The 17,053-nt window shown below is 36.7% G+C and overlaps 1 protein-coding gene across 1 annotated transcript; it reads left to right on the top strand.

Annotated features, from left to right (window-relative positions):
• Positions 1-6,137: 6,137 nt before the first annotated feature.
• Positions 6,138-12,892, top strand: KERA (keratocan). Its single transcript, XM_006084014.3, has 3 exons — positions 6,138-6,376; positions 7,643-8,536; positions 12,560-12,892. The coding sequence occupies exons 2-3, from the start codon at positions 7,651-7,653 to the stop codon at positions 12,730-12,732; spliced, it is 1,059 nt and encodes a 352-aa protein (XP_006084076.1). The 5' UTR covers positions 6,138-6,376; positions 7,643-7,650; the 3' UTR covers positions 12,733-12,892.
• The last annotated feature ends 4,161 nt before the right edge of the window (positions 12,893-17,053 follow it).

Below are 17,053 nucleotides of genomic sequence, written 5' to 3'. Positions count from 1 at the left end.
TGGAGTTAACCAAGGAAGAGCAGAACACAAGACCCAGGAAGTAACAAGGTATCTAATAGAGGAAATGGAGGAAGAAAGCCCAGGACCTCAGCAATCCCCCAGGCTCAGGGAGCAAAGTTTGTATCCATTCATGTATTTTGAATGACAGCACTTTAGCAGAGGCAGTGTGATGTTTGTGTATAGCTTTGATCTACACCTTAGGTATGCTTAGTTAATGTTTGAAGAATTCTTATAATGAAGACTCACGATGTAAATTTTTAAATGCCAATACCTGTTGCAAATGAATATCTGTTATGTAGGATACAATTGCACTGCACTTACTTTCAACAAGCATACTACTACCTCTGTGTAGGTTGCAAGGGAGAATTCCTATAGCCCTCATTAACTATGAGACAATGGAAATGCGCCATAAAAACTAACAATTATCATCTGCCAAATGTGCTTAAGTTGGTTTGCAAAAGCAAGCAAATTTGATTGAAGGAGGAAGATAAAGAATTCCAGGGGAAATATCTTCCAGGAGAACACAAATAACCTAATATGTCTGATTTTATTTATCAAACTTTTATAATGTTTTAAGTGCTTTAAAAATATTAACTTATTTAACCTTTACAACAACCCTATGAGGTGGGTATCTTTGCTATTATTATTATTATTATTAGTAGTATCTTTAAATTATAGATATAGAGACAAAGACAAAGATAGTTGTTCAAGGTCTCACACCTAGTAAACGACAGAGATTTAGTCAAACCCAAGCACATGTGGCTTTTAACCAGCACACTCTACTATCCTACTTGCTGAGTGCCATTTTTTTTTCAAAATGGTTTTAAAATTCTGTTTAAGATTTTGGAAAATATTAGTGAAGTATTGTGTATGTATAGAGAACATACCATACATAGCTTTATATAATAGCTAATAAATGTAGTACAATTAAAATAATTTTCACTGTTTTAGAAGTAAACAATATTTGTACTGCATAGGAATGTATGCAGCACATATTCAATCAACGTTTGTGATATGCATACATTGAGACTGATTGAAGAGAATCATGTGGGGTAAGGTGTGCTAAACCTTATCTAGTGAAAAAACAACAGTGTAAATCGATGTTTAAAGAAAAAGAATACAAGCAAGAATATTAAAGTATATTCTAACAAAAATCCATATAGAATTGAAAATATGACTTCTTGGGAGTGAGACTTACTCTGAAGTAGGTGTGGTGGGGATTGGCCTTCTAAATGTATCATTACAATATTTTAAATGCATTATTTTGACAAAAAAATAAAATAATAATATATTAATGTGTGTGTTCAGCTGTATGTTTTAGGGGATTCCTTTTACATTTTTAAAAATTTTTTTTATTGATTTCAGAGAGGGAAGAGAGATAGAAACATCAATGTTGAGAGAGAATCATCAATCCGCTGCCTTTTGCATGCCCCACACCTGGGATTGAGCCCACAACCCAGGCATGTGCCCTGACCTGGAATGGAACCATGACCATCTGGTTCACAGGTCGATGCTCTACCACTGAGCCATGCCAGTTGGGCTACTTATTAAATTATTTCACAGAGTTTAGTAAACAAGGCTGAAGTTGATATGTTAAGAGAAAATTATTTCTCTTAGCAAAAGTCCAGCTGATTGTACCTAAGCAAAGCTCCTGGGAGCACTTAAATTGTCCAACTGTCATTAAAATGCCAACAAATATGAAATTCTACTAGGGTTTTATGTTGTTTATACTACCCTCATGCATAGCCTTCTCTTTTAAAATGTCAACCATTTTCAGCAATGTAACAAGATAAATTCCTCATTCCAGGACGATTTCACAAAATATCCCCCCTTTTAATAGGAAGAAGTGGAAGCAAGATAAGCAAAGAGGAAAACATTATAAAGTGCTAAGGGAAGGAAAAGTGGTTAAAACAACAACAATAACAATACAACATCACTTTAACCTCTTCTCAATTTCTAGGAGGACTTTTCTCAGGTAGTCCAAATACCTATATCACCCTTTTTGCTCCCCAACATTTCTGGACCTCATTTTTTTTTGATATGTAAGAGGAGAGAGTTTGAAAAACTGATTTGTAAGTTCTCCTTGAGCTTTAACTTTTTTCACTATGAAATTTTCCTATGCTTTTGTGTCATGTTCACTTCCATTTTTTTGTTTGATTTTCAAACAACTCTTCCTAGTAGTCAGCAGGGCAGGTGCATTATGGATAGACTCAGGCTCATTCTGGTTAAATAGGCTGTGCAAGGTCAAACAACTGGTAAGGTGGGAAAGAAAAATTCTAACCCAGATATTTTTTACCACATATCTAAGGGTCTCTATTATGTTTCCATTTACCTAATTATGCTGATGAAAAACTGATGGCTATTCAAGTGATATTTATGCCTTATACATGTATTTGCTCATTCTCATTCAGTACATATTTATTGAATATTTGCTGTCTCCAACCTCCATCAACTTCTAAAATATTAATCTGTTACTAGAGAGACAATGGCAAAGCAACATCATTGCACCTTAGGCCTCCTTTCTCCCTTTTAGCAGAGTCAGATAAGACTGGGAGGTCTTTCATTAATTCTTAAAAGACACGACTCAGATATGCTCACCATCATCTTAATTTATTGAACTTTCATTAAAGCAGTTCAAAAAAAAGTTTGTCTCAATTCTTCAGGAGTCAATAACCAAAGAGAGGTAGACTAGATTGGTGTAGGAAAAGGCAAGATATATAGATTATACTAACAGTGGAAAACATTTTGTGTTTTCAGTCTGGAAACAATGATAACAAATCTGGGAAGCATTCTTGATGGTCATTTTTATTTATATCTTGTCTCCCAGGATCCTTAAAACGTGATTGTTATCATATGCTCACAAAATGAGAGGGAAAAGTTAATAATGATTTCCAGATTTCTGGTTTAGGAGACTGAATAACATGATAGTGCCACTCAAAAGTATAAAATAACAAGAGCACTTAGAAGTAAAGGAAGATAGTAAATTTTATTTTAGTTAAGTGCCTTTGAGACATGCAACAGGGGATTTCTAGAAAGTCACAATACACCCACATTGGAGGGCAGAACTTTGAGAGGCTGGTTTGCAGAGAGGTACTCAGGAGTCATCATAATAGAGATAATAGTTAAAAGCATAGACTAACACAGGAAATGTGTATCCAGCAAAAAGAGCACAGAACAGAGGACAGAATGTCAAAATGCTCTAAATGCTGGAAACACTTTTAAAAAATGTTAGAGGATCCACTCATCTGCTGATGGGCACTTAGGCTGTTTCCAAATCTTAGCTATTGTAAATTGCACTGCTATGAACATAGGGGTGCATACCTTCTTTCTGATGAGTGTTTCTGTTTTTGGGATATATTCCTAGAAGTGGGATCACTGGGTCAAATGGGAGTTCATTTTTAATTTTTTGAGGAAACTCCCAACTGTCTTCCACAGTGGCTGCACCAGTCTGCATTTCCACCAGCAACGTATGAGGGTTCCCTTTTCTCCACATCCTCGCCAGCACTTGTCATTTGTTGTTTGTTGATGATAGCCATTCTGACAGGTGTGAGATGGTACCTCATTGTCATTTTGATTTGAATCGTCTGGAGGATTAGTAACTTCGAGCATTTTTTCATATGTCACTCAGCCTTCTGTATGTCCACTGTGGAGAACTGTCCATTTAGGTCCTTTGCCCATTTTTAATTGGATTGCTTATCTTCCTTTTGTTAAGTTCTATGAGTTCCCTATAAATTTTGGAGGTTAACACCTTAGGGCCTTGGTCAGCAAACTGCAGCTCACGAGCCACAATTTGCTGAGCCGCAGTTTGCCGACCCGCAGTTTGCCGACCACTGCTAGGGGATGTATCATTAGCAAATATGTTCTCTTATTATTGTGTTGATAGTTTTTTTTTTGTTTTGTTTTTGCTGTGCAGAAGCTTTTTATTTTTGATGTAGTCCCATTTGTTTATTTTCTACATCTATATAATGGAATACTACGGAGTTATAAAGAAGAAAGAACTCTTACCATTTGTAACAGCATGGATGGACCTGGAGAGCATTATGCTAAATGAAATAAGCCAGTCAGAGAAGATAAGTTTCACATGATCCCATTCATATGTGGAATCTAATGAACAACATACAGTAAACTGATGAACACAAATATACCCAGAGACATAGAAGCATCCAACAGACTGTCAAACCTCAGAGGGAAGGCAGGGGAGGGGAAGGAAGAGATCAACCAATGAACTCATGTGCACATATGCATAACCTATGGACACAGACAACAGGGTGGTGAAGACCTGGGGTGGGGGCGGGGGTGGGATGGGAGAGGTCAATGTGGTGAAAAATGAGACGTATGTAATACTTTCAACAATAAAGATTTTTTAAAAGTGTTTTAAAGGAAAGAGAGAACTTTGGGACATAGACAAAGAGAGATACACAGAAAAAGGAACTAAAAACTAAGAAAATGATATCAGAGGAACTAAAAGAAAATAAAAGGGAAGGGTCGGCATTCTAAAAGCCACAACTCAAGTAAGCTAAACACTAACAGACTTCAATAGGTTAGTAAATAGATTATTGCTGATTTTTGTCAGAAAGGTTTTAGGGAAGTGGAGAGATGAGAAGCCATATTTTTGGTGTATAGATCACGGATAGAATGGTGAAGGAAATGAAGATTGAAGGCAGCCAGCCAGTATACTACTCTAATTTTCCTACAATGAAATTGTAGCAACATTTGTGTAATAATATTACACAATGACTGAAGTAAGTTTTCCTAAAAATAAAATAAATAAATACGAATGTAGCTGAAGGGGGGCTGGGTGGATTCGAAGGTCATCTGTTGTTTCTATCCCGAGGGTTTAGAAAACAATCAAAGAGAAAGAAAAATCTGCTGTAGAGAGATATAATTGTGAGAAAGCAAATAATATTTGATTTTTTGTCTTAAAATATGATATGAGTGTTCCTGTAAGTCTAAGAAGAGATCATGTTTCAATCAGAACTTCGTCTCTAAAAGCACTTAAACTTGGATGCATTTTCCAGTTGAAACAGTAAGGCTAACACGAAATAAAGAAAGGCTTACATGTCGATACTCATTGGGCCACGCTGTGAGGTAGTCCATTACTATCTTACAGATGACAAGCGGAGCTCTAATTGACCTGCGATGGTTAGGAGGGAGCACAGAGGAGGCTCAGAAATGGTCCTTTGAACCTAATGCTCTCCACTCTTCCCTGCGTTCTATCTTTCATAATACGATGTGAACAGTGTTGAATGAGTCATAGAAATTAAGTTTCCTGGTTCCAGAATAAGACAGATTTTGAAAAACAAAATTGCAATCAATCAATAAAACAATATCTGAAAATGAGACTTTAAAAATCTGCATCTTTCCTCAAAAGGCATAACAATGTCTTCCTTAAATATAAAAACTAGAAGACATTACTTAGACATATGTGTTAATGAAAAAAAATAACAGTGAAACAGTGTCTCATAATAAACTCAAAGTAAAATGTGTTATGGTGATTAGAATATGCATTTAAAAAGTATTTGGAATAAAGCTTCCAGTAGGAATTAGAGACACGAAAATTATTTATATAAAACAGAGCCTAACACCATGTTTAGTGCCAACATTAGCTATAGTTTCCCTGATTTCATGTTTAAAATTTTTAAATATATATTCTATCTCTTTTTTCTTAATCAAACACAATATATCTAAATAGGATTCCAGAATCTGTTTTATATGAGAAACAAACAAAACCATAATTTCATATAAACAGAGAACATTGGTCTTTAATTATTTTTTTATCCATTTTTTTAAAAAGTTCTTCCAGAAAACAATTGCTTTAAAGTCTCTTTTGCTACACGTGAAACCAAAACTGCCGTAAGTTGCCTGCTGATAAATCAGGTCTAGAAATTAGTACATTACAATATCATTGGAACTGTGAACTCAGGGTGAAAATTGCCCTGAATCACTGTTATAATTTCCTGAGATTAAAGTCAGAATTTCCTGTGCTGGGCTGTGTAGGTACTGAGGTGCTGTGGTTGTTGGAGGGGTTAAAGTTGGAGCTACTGGTGCATATATATTAGGGAGGATTCCTAAAAACACGACGGTGGAGTCTGGGTCAATCCATTACTGTGAATGAGCAGTGACCAATAGGAAGGGGGGAAGAAGATCCAAGACGGCTGAGGTAAGCAGGTTCCAACGCCCTGTCAAAGTGGAAACAATAGATCAAAAGGTTCATGGTGACCGGTCAGAGTAAGCTTTATTTTTTATCACAGGAGGCTTGTCAGCATGAAATAAAAACAAATTACTTGAGGCAAAGATTTTTTTTTTTCCTTAACTGAGTTTCAGCAAACTTCAGACCCAGACACAGGACTCAACGGTATATTTCCTGGACAGCAAGGTAAACTATTTTACACTTTTAAAACCTTAATGTTAAGAATTTGAAGTTCTGATCCATCAGAGGCATGGGTACAACTTCAATAAATAAAATGAACCCCGATTCTGAAGGAAAAAAGACTATTTCACTGTCTCTGCTGGAAGAGGACCAGGGCGGCATTCTGCAACTGTAAGAACTTTGACAGCTTGTGGAAGCAGCTCTGCACTTGTCATTTCCCTCAATTTAGCAGCAAAATGGAAAGGTTAGCATTTCACAAGTGACGCTGGTTTGATTTATCTTTTTTTTTTTAAGGAATTAGTAAAATTTATTTGGTCCTTATTACCAAGCAGTTGAACTAAATGTATATTGGTCGAATGTTACTGGTACATATATGTGTTTTTTCCTGTTAAAATATTTTATTGTGCCTATGATTTGTTTATATACTATGGGAAGGATTCATGTTTTTTAGATGTTTCATATATCAGTAAGTGTTAACCTATTCTTTGTTAGTGGCCATACTGAAAATTGGGAGCCCTCCCTGCATCCTAAGCATGTTCTTTGTTTTGTTTTGTTTCTTATCAACATAAAAATGCCATAATTAAATGCATTATTTACCTAATTGTGATATAGAGTTCATAATTCAAATTTCTTGACTGAACAACTTAATTCTATACTTATATTAGAAGTTTCTCCCCGAAACCCCAAAATAAAACTTACCTGAGAAGTTGAGCAAAAGAGTAAGAGATTAATCACACACTTTTCTTCAGATCTTAAAACGTTCCTCAAAACAAACTGCTAAAACGTTCTCTGATTGCTCTTTCTTTGGTTCAAGGCCCAGAGCCTGGGAAATCTCATCCAGATGTTCTGCTCATTTAGGAATAAAAGTAAAAGCATATGCCTGCTTCCTAGGAACAACACAGACTCTCAATGTGAATTATTTAAAGGTCATTTTTTTGTACTATTTTATTCAACTCCAGATTTCAGTTAACTTCCTTGCATTAAGTAGCTTGAAATGGAAAAGCACTTATAGCTCCTAAAATTTGCTTTTCAGTTTTCATTGTGATTAGGTTAAAACCAGAAAGTTACAAGTTGGTGAGTCAGTTTCAGTGTTTGCAAAATGCTTTGCATATAGTGCCTTCTAAATGAATGGGTATAAATTACTGTCTATGTATAAAAGGCTGATATGTGTTTACTTTCTGCTCAAAGAAATAATGTTTACTGACCATGTTAGTGCACACCATTCTCTCTTTAGAGATCTTCAATATCTAACAGTTGAATCCTTTACTACAGGTACTATCATGGCAACCACAATCTGTTTCCTCATCTGGGTGGCATTCATAACAGATTCTGTGTGGACTCGAACTGTGAGACAGGTCTATGAGGTCCATGATCCAGAGGATTTTAATGAGCAAGACTTCGATTGTCCCAGGGAATGTTTCTGTCCCCCCAGTTTTCCTACCGCTTTATACTGTGAAAATCGTGGTCTCAAAGAAATCCCTGCTATTCCTTCAAGGATCTGGTATCTTTATCTTGAAAACAACCTGATAGAAACCATTCCTGAGAAGCCATTTGAGAATGCCACCCAGCTGAGGTGGATCAATCTAAACAAGAACAAAATAACCAACGATGGAATTGAAAGAGGAGCCCTCAGCCAACTAAAGAAGCTGCTTTTCTTATTTCTGGAAGATAATGAGCTAGAGGAGGTTCCTTCTCCATTGCCAAGAAGTTTAGAGCAATTACAATTAGCTAGAAACAAGGTGTCTAGAATTCCTCAAGGGACCTTTAGCAATCTGGAGAACCTGACTCTTCTTGACCTGCAACACAATAAACTATTAGACAATGCCTTTCAAAGGGACACCTTTAAGGGACTTAAGAATCTCATGCAGCTAAATATGGCCAAGAATGCCCTGAGGAATATGCCACCAAGATTACCAGCCAACACAATGCAACTCTTTTTAGACAACAATTCCATTGAGGGAATACCAGAAAATTATTTTAATGTGATTCCTAAAGTGGCCTTCTTGAGACTCAACCACAACAAGTTATCCGATTCAGGTCTCCCTTCTAGTGGTTTTGATGTGTCATCCATTCTGGATCTCCAGCTGTCTCACAACCGACTCACAAAGGTGCCCCGAATCAATGCTCATCTTCAGCACCTGCACCTGGACCATAACAAAATTAGAAGTAAGTAGCCATCAGGGCGTGTCTTTGATTGGAATGTTCATGGTCATTAAGTGTATTCTATATGTTCTTTAAGAAGAGCAATTTGTTGGTTTTCTTTTCCGACTAAGCTGCCCTTAGATTTTTCAAAGTGTATTTTTAATGTTTAAAGTGTATTTACTTTTATCTCTTAACAGATGGTTTTAATGAACCAAAAAGTTTCAATCTTCAAATTGCAGATTGAAAAGTGGGCTTCAGGGATCCATAGGGGGCTGTTAGCTATTGGAGAAACGAAATGCCTCCATCTTCTTTAACTCCAAGGAGATTCTGTGTGTTCCGCCTCACTGAACAGACTTATTTAAGAAAGTGTCCCAGGCACACACAGCCTCATGAACAGTAACAGAAGGAACGTGATTTAGAGGTTTTCAGCTGGTGCCTGCTGCCCTCATTAGAGTCTCTGCTTTAGATCAGTGGGTTTCTCAAACTTTAGTGTGCACAGGCCTGTGGCTCCACCTCAGAGTTTCTGATTGAGTACGTCTAGATGGGACCAGAGACTTTTCATCCCTAACAAGTTCCCAGGTGATGCTGAGACTGCTGCATCACCTGGGAACCATGTACTGGGGACCAATCCTATAGTTTAAGGCTGTGCTCAATGTAAACGAAAGCCAATGTCCCTGGACTTGGGCACCTCCTTAGAACTAATGGCAATCTCCAAGGTACAATACCCTCGCCTTTCCTGGAAATAACTTTGGATAAGGGAGAGGGAGGTGAGTGTCAAGTGTCTTGGAGGCAGAGGTGCCATCAAGGAAAGAAGTGGTTGTAGAAAGAAGAGGCTAGAGAGGCATTGAAGGCAACTTGGCACCTTCACAGTTATGCCTGAGATCAAGCCGACTGTGTGCAGAAGCGGGCAGTGTCTTCCTGCAGCCACAGGAGCATTGGTGTCAGCCAGGCACCTATCCGTGCATCCTCAATCCCAGCACAAGCCCTCTAGGAAGGCAATCTGGAGGAGACTTCTCCTGCACAACCTTAGCAAATGCATGCCTAAATTGAGAATAGGTTCAGTGGTTCTCAACCTTTTGGCCCTTTAAATACAGTTCCTCAGTTGTGACCAACCATAAAATTATTTTCGTTGCTACTTCATAACTGTAATGTTCCTACTGTTATGAATCGTAATGTAAATATCTGATATGCAGGATGGTCTTAGGCAACCCCTGTGAAAGGGTCGTTCGACCGCCAAAGGGGTCGCGACCCACAGGTTGAGAACCACTGGGTTAGACGGTTTGTAGAAAAATAACACAGATAATTGTCAGAAAGTTATGCTGCCCGGTTTTACAATCTAAGATTTTCTTAAAGTATGTAATCACGTAAACATCCCATTTATAAGAATAAACATTTTTCTACCCGGTACTACTCTGTATTTCAAGATCTGTCTGGTTTTTCTAACAGCATACGTGAGCTTAAAAATCCAGGAAGTAATAAGCAGGTTGCTGCCACAACAGTTCTTTTTCCATGGTGATGAGACATGTTGTTTAATCCTGTAGTCAAAAGCAAAAGAGGCAACAAAAATGTTAATAGAGTCTGTTTCACTGAACCTGATGGTACACCAGCCAATATTGACGTAAATATGTGTATTTTTTCCTGATGAGAATTCTGTACTTCTACAGGTGCATTCCTTATCTGACAACAAAGCCTCATCAATACTTGCTGTGGGAAGATACTTTACAGTGATTTCATATAAGTCCCTTTTTGTGAATTAGGGATTCCCCTGAGAATTTGAGGATGAGGGTGTTCAGTAGTGAAGTAGCCAAGTTCAACACACAGCTGGGCACATATGCCAGCACTTACAGCATTATACAAAGTGACACAAAGAAGAAAAGGACTCTAGTACCTTCATTAACATTTTAGAGAGCTTTTGCAAAGTGTTTTCTCATGTCTTCCTATTGAATTGTTCTCATACCTTAGCAGGCCTCAGAGTCACCTGGAGGGCTAGTGTCTGACTCAAGCGTCTGAGGTGGGGCCTCATCATTTAGTTCTCAGGCAAGTTCTGATACTGCAGGTCCAGGGACCCCACTTTGAGAACCACAATTATCCTTAAAAGAGCCTTGTATGCCGTTATTAGGAATTTATAACAAAAGAGGAACTGAGGCATTCAATGAGGGGAAGATATTTGCTAAAAACAAAGAATAAAGATAATAGCAGGAACCTGAGCCCAGGACTTCTCATTTTAAATATTTTTTCCTGCACTCACACAGAATAACCACAGCACATTTTTCTTAAATTCTGAGAATATAAAACTTTAGAAAAATTTTTATCAATAATTTTAATAGCAATAACACCAACAAAGAGCAATTGAGTTTTTTGCTTCTTAATGTAGATATAAAGCATGGTCATTTTAATACTCCAAGAGAATAAATTTAAAATGAGTTTTTCCCTGGATATAATTATTGGCTCACCATTATATCACACTGTGTTATAACAATTGTTAAAGTACTTAGTTCTTCTGGACACATAATCTGCTATAGTTGTTAATAAAGTGCTTTCCAAGAAATGCACCTTTTATATGAAGAGTTCTCAGAATTTACAAGGCAGTGAACTTGTCTTATGCAAAATAATGGCAACACTTATTTCTTCTGAACTCTTTATGGGACTTTAAATTTGGCAAAATGTTATGTTACTTCTAGGTGGCCTCTCAGAAACACATAATTAATTTATAAAATATAACTAATTTAGAACACATGTTTCTTCTGTTCCATTTATTCACACATGCATTGGTTATGAGCACAGGGGTGATAAGGATGAGGAGATAGTACATAGAAGGACACGCTCTCTCCAGGAGGCAAGGGGCCCTGTGCAGTAGGAAAAGGACTAGGCTGGGATCCGGCTCTGACCGCACTTGCTGAAATACCTGGTGTGCATTATCTGACCTGTCTCAACCACTACTCCCACAAGACCCAGGAGTGGGGAGAATAACATTACCTGATAAAGGCTGTGTGGTAATAGCATGATAATGTATGTGAAAACAATAACTTTATAAACACAAGACTGCCATACAAATATGAGTCATTTTTAGTTCAATTCACGAAATGGCATAAGATCATAGCAAAGCAACCTCACTGTGAGCATAAATCCTTCAATGCAATATAAATGCCTATGTGCCAACGGACCCAAAGAAGGGGTCATGGCCCAAGCTAGGTGGGTCTCATCTTCTAAGGAAGAACTTTTGCTCCAAGTAGTTTCAAAATGGGATTTAAACGCAGTATTAGGATTCATGGTTGAGATCAGCTATTATACTTCTCCAAATTCTGGTAGTTTAGCAGGACTTCTCTCCCAAATCTCCTACATCTCAGTATAATCATTGATGCCAAGGGCTCTGACCCAAGGCAGGTGCACAGTTTCTCACATCCTAACCATCTGAAAAGGCTGATGGGATATTTCCTGGCTTGAATTCTTTGTTATTCAATTCTTGGGCAAATGTTTCCATTCCCATTAAATACACTTAAGTATAAAGATTCAAGTTATTTTTATGTGTTACTTATATACACTTATATTAATTGTACTTAAAAAAACTTGTCATTATATACTATTGATTTGAAATTCTGCATTTTAAGGTAATTTTCAAGCGCTTTAATGACTGATTTTCCACCTATGCATCCATCCATCTATCCACCCATGCACCTACCTATTCTTTCCATACCAACTCTGAACTGTTGTCTCTAATACCCTAAGTCTTACCTGTCTCAGCCTATGGTAATCTAAGCATGCCTTATCTCACTTGTTTTCATTGCAGCTTTTAACAATGTGTCCTTTCTAGTGCTCCGTACTACATATAGCAGAATATGGAGTCAGATGACTATACATGTGCTGCCTATTTTTTCAGGAACAATTTTATAAAACAGATATGCATTACCCCCAACTTACAAAAAAATGGTTTGTCACTTTCTAGATCATAAGGCTGGCCTCATAGTCTGTTGTAATAGTTTCTTTGTCCTCCTTCCCCTAGTCTCTTGTGTTCTAATTCATTCATTCATGCTTTCTCTGTCTCTCTAGATGTGAACGTCTCTGTAATATGTCCTGCCACTACCACACTGCCTGCAGACCAAGACTCCTTCAGTTACGGACCTCATCTGAGCTACCTGCGCCTGGATGGAAATGAAATCAAACCACCAGTCCCAATGGATTTAATGAATTGTTTCAGGCTCCTTCAGACTCTCATTATTTAAACACATTTTCAACAATCTAAAATTGATTTAATACACTAATATTTCAGACACGATATTTGGATAACATTCATAGGTTTAAAACAGAAATCACATTTCCAGTTGTTCTAGGCCGCCATTTTCATCTGTGCAGTTTAGTTTTTCTATTCAAAGAGGCCTCTTTCACAGTAGAATAGACTATTTTTTTAAGAGAGAGAAGAGAGAGAGAGAGAGAGAGAGAGAGAGAGAGAGACATCCATCAGTTGCTTCCTGAACATTCCCCAACCAAGGATTGAATCTGCAACCTGGGTATGTGCCCTGACTGGGAATCGAACCCACAAACTTTTGGTGTATGGGACGATCTCCAGCCAACTGAGCCATCTGGCCAGGGCCAGCCTACAATTTTTAAATAAATAAAACAGACACAGAGTTAAGTAATTAACTCAAAGATATTTTTTGTCTCTTTCACAGTGTATTAATACCAAATAATGCAATTGTATTGTTGTGCCATAGAAAGAACATATTTGTTTGCATATGTTCAAAATTGCTTATGCAGATACTATATTTACAGTAGAAATATAGTAACCTAATAGGAGATAGGACAATCTGTAGAAAATTAAAAAATGAGACCTTTTTAAATCATAATTATAAAGAAATAATTAAATTCAGATAGCTAAGTAGCTTTTGTAAGTTGAAGTTTAGTATTTAGCCCAAAAATAGGTATGAAATACATCAAGTACTTCATGAGAGAGTTTTTTAGTCATTTAATACCAAATGTCAGAGCAACAGCCATTTTTAGTTTACTACTATTTTCTATAGCTGCTGTTCCTAGATATAGTACAATGTACTCCAGCAATTAAACGCCTACATTTTTTATACTTATTATAACACATTTCTGACAGAATCTTATTATTTTAACATTTGAAATCCACTTGAATTGCAGTGTTCAGCTCATATATTTGTCAATATTTTCTTGGATTTTTAAAATAAAAAGAGTGAATGCTTTCTAACAAAATGGAACTCTTTATTTCAGATTTATTTCAGGCACATTACTCACAAGTTTTATTAAAAACACATTTTAATAGAAAGTGTTATGGTGACAATTGTTTCCATTTTTCTAGCATGAGTGTATGCACATATATTTTCCCACTTTGCTTTTTTTTCTTCCAATAAACATGAGAAAAAATTCATACTCTAAGTACCTGACGTAATACAGCTGTTTTTCATGAGTTAAACAATTAATCCAGGATTTTGTTAAGTAACAAAGTATAGTTTCTTTTAGACTTCTGATTTTGCAAGACATATGATATAAACAATAAATATTAAATAAAGATTAATATGTGCCTTTATACAATAGTTTTTTGAAAAATCCTATAAGATTATATATATATATATATGAATATATATATATATATATATATATATATATATATATATATATATAATTTGTGAAACACCAGATTAAAGAAAGCTCAACATATTGCTTTACTCCAAAGCTTCTCAGAAGCATAATATGTTATTCTGTAATATGACTTTCCAAGGGGAGAATATAAAGTGAAAGATTTCCTTCTTATTTTGACACCAGAACTTATTTGGGGATGGGAGGGAAGAACCAATTAATACACTTTAAACATAGTTTTTAAAATATAAGAAATCTAATTAATTGACATTAGGAAAAATATTACTTTTTAAAAGACTTCAAAGCACATAAATAAAATTATATCATATACAATTATGACATGAAATGTGGGCAATCAGGTATCATTAGGCTGGGGAAGAAGAATATGTTGAGAGAAACATAATAACTTGAAATATTTGAAAACTTGCCATCTGAAAAGGGGATAGAACATATTCCAGGAAGCTCCAAAATGAAGAGGAGAGCATATGGGTAAAATTTAGTATGAGCCATATATTAGCTCTAGCCAAGAAAGAATTCTCTAATAGTTGTTAAGAGTCACTCAGCAAAGAAAGCAACTTTTCTTGAGGTAGAAGTACCCACCACTGGCACAAGGAATGAGTGATGATTCAAGAGAAATAATATAGAAATGATTCTTGACCTGTAAGCAAAGTTGTAAAATATTCCTCTTAGGCCTTTTAAATTCGAAGAATTCTATTTCTTCCTTTCTTCCTTCTTTCCTCCCTCCCTTCCTTTCTTCTTACCTTTTTTCCTTTACTTCAGAAAATACATTTTGAGTACCATATATGTACCAGACTATATTATACTCAGGAGATATAGTAGTGCATGAGGTTTATGCTATACTATAGTGGATAAGACACAAATTAACTGAATAATCACAAATTGTGATAACAGAGTTGCATGGTGCAAAAGAATTAATAATAGTGATTTGATATTTGCATAATGGTTATATGGCAAAGGCCTTTTATCTAGAATATCCAATGGCCTCAAAATTCTACAGTAAGACAATCCACTTAGAAAATGAGCAAAAAATGTGAATAGACATTTCACTGAGCAGATACAGATGCAGTAAGATGTTCCCCCTTGTCAGACATTAGAGACATGCAGATTATAATCACAATGATACGTCACTACATACCTATCAGAATGGCTAAAATAAAATACAGGCGCCCCATCCAGTGCTGGTCGGGATGTGGAAGAAACACACTTATTCATTGCTGGTAGGAATGGAAAATGGCTCAGCCACTTTGAAAAACCATTTAGCACTTTCTTCTAAAACTAAACACACAACCTTCATGTGACCTGGCGATTTCATTCTTGGACATTTGTCCCAAAGGGGGGGGGGGGGGAGTATGGTCAGACAAAAAAAAAATTGTAAATGAAGTGTTGAGAGCAGCTTTATCTATAAACACACAAAAAACTGGGAACAACCAAAATGTGCCCCTACAGGTGACTGGTTGAACACACTGGCACATCCACATGTGGAGGACTCCACAGCAGGAAAAAGGAATGAAGGACTGATATTTATCAGTCCTTCAAGGCTTCAGTGCATCTTAAGGGAACTATGTTGCATGGAAAAGGCCACTGTGATTCTATTTACATAATGTCCTTGAACTAAAATTACAGACATCAGGGACAGACTCATGGTTGCCAGGGGCTAAAGATGGGCCTGGTGGTATAGACGGCTATAAGGGCAGAGCCTGTGGAGATGGAGCAATTGTGTCTCAATTATGGTGGTCACATCGATCTGCACAAAAGTGAACAGAAGTATACACACGTGCACACATAAGTGCATGTGAATCTGGTGAAAAAGGACTAAGCTCTGTGAATTTTCCCAAAGTCAATCTCTCAGTTGTGACTCTATAATTTAAAATAAAAGCTAAAAACACTTTGAGAAACTTGAACAATAGATATCAGATGTGGGATGGTGAGGCAGGTGGTCTGGAATGGGGTGGAAAAATCCAGTTGGGATTCTACTAATATAGGGGGAGATATCAACAATAGATTCAAGGTGTTTTTCCTTTTTTTCCCCCAACAGTTTAATGAGGCAAAACCAAGATATATCTTGAATGGTTAATATATCTCAGCGTAGCACTATCTGTCTTATAATTAGTGACAGACACCTAAAGCCAGACTCAAAAAAGAATGGTCTTAGGTAAAGAATATATAACTGGAAAACTAATACAAGGGAAAAGTAGAGTGACAAAGAATATTATTAAGCTAAAAAGAAAACAAGAAGAAAAAGTCAGAAAAAAAGACAAGTCAAAAGCATAAAATGAAATAGTACATTTGGAGCCACATATATTGGTAATTGCTTGGTATGGAGGTTAAGATCTTGTGCTTTAGAGAGAAAAGATTGAGTTTCCAGTCCAGCCTGTGCATTTCCTAACTCTTTGAACTTAACATGTCTATGTATGGGATCCTCATCTGCAGAAGAGAGAACACCAACTCTCTTACACAGTTGCTATGAGGATAGGAGAAAGAACAGACGGACCCTGGCCAGTTAGCTCAGTTGGTTAGAGCATTGTCTGGATAGCCAAGGTTGTGGGTTCAATCTTTGGTTAAGGCACATACAAGTAGCAGCCAATGAATGCCTAAATAAGTGAAACAACAAATCTCTCTCTCTCTCTCTCTCCTCCCCCCCGCCTATCTCTCAGATTAATAATAAAAAAGAACAGATATGTTGTTCACAGTTCACATCACTTGACACATAGAAAGTACCCAATAATGGCTTAAGTAGCCCAATGCTGAGAAATGAGAAGATTCCAGGTGTGGCCAGAGGAAGCAACTGTCAAAATAAAGAGAAAGTGAATATCACTGAGGTCAAACAGGCCAAGGAACTATGATTTTGTAAGAATCTCAGATGCACGTGCTTATAGTTTATTTTAGCAGTCTGGAGAGAAGAGTCAACACAAAATGACAACATTT

Source organism: Myotis lucifugus, unplaced genomic scaffold (genome assembly GCF_000147115.1).
Source record: "Myotis lucifugus unplaced genomic scaffold, Myoluc2.0 scaffold_9, whole genome shotgun sequence".
Lineage (NCBI taxonomy): Eukaryota > Metazoa > Chordata > Mammalia > Chiroptera > Vespertilionidae > Myotis > Myotis lucifugus.
Note: the sequence above shows the minus strand (reverse complement) of the source record. Positions and strands in the feature narration are given on the sequence as shown.

Bases quoted from the DNA above. Each gene is read 5' to 3' on its own strand.
- KERA (XM_006084014.3), top strand. From the start codon at position 7,651: ATGGCAACCACAATCTGTTTCCTCATCTGGGTGGCATTCATAACAGAT. The intron at 8,537-12,559 runs GTAAGTAGCCAT...CTGTCTCTCTAG, and splicing joins GGACCATAACAAAATTAGAA to ATGTGAACGTCTCTGTAATA.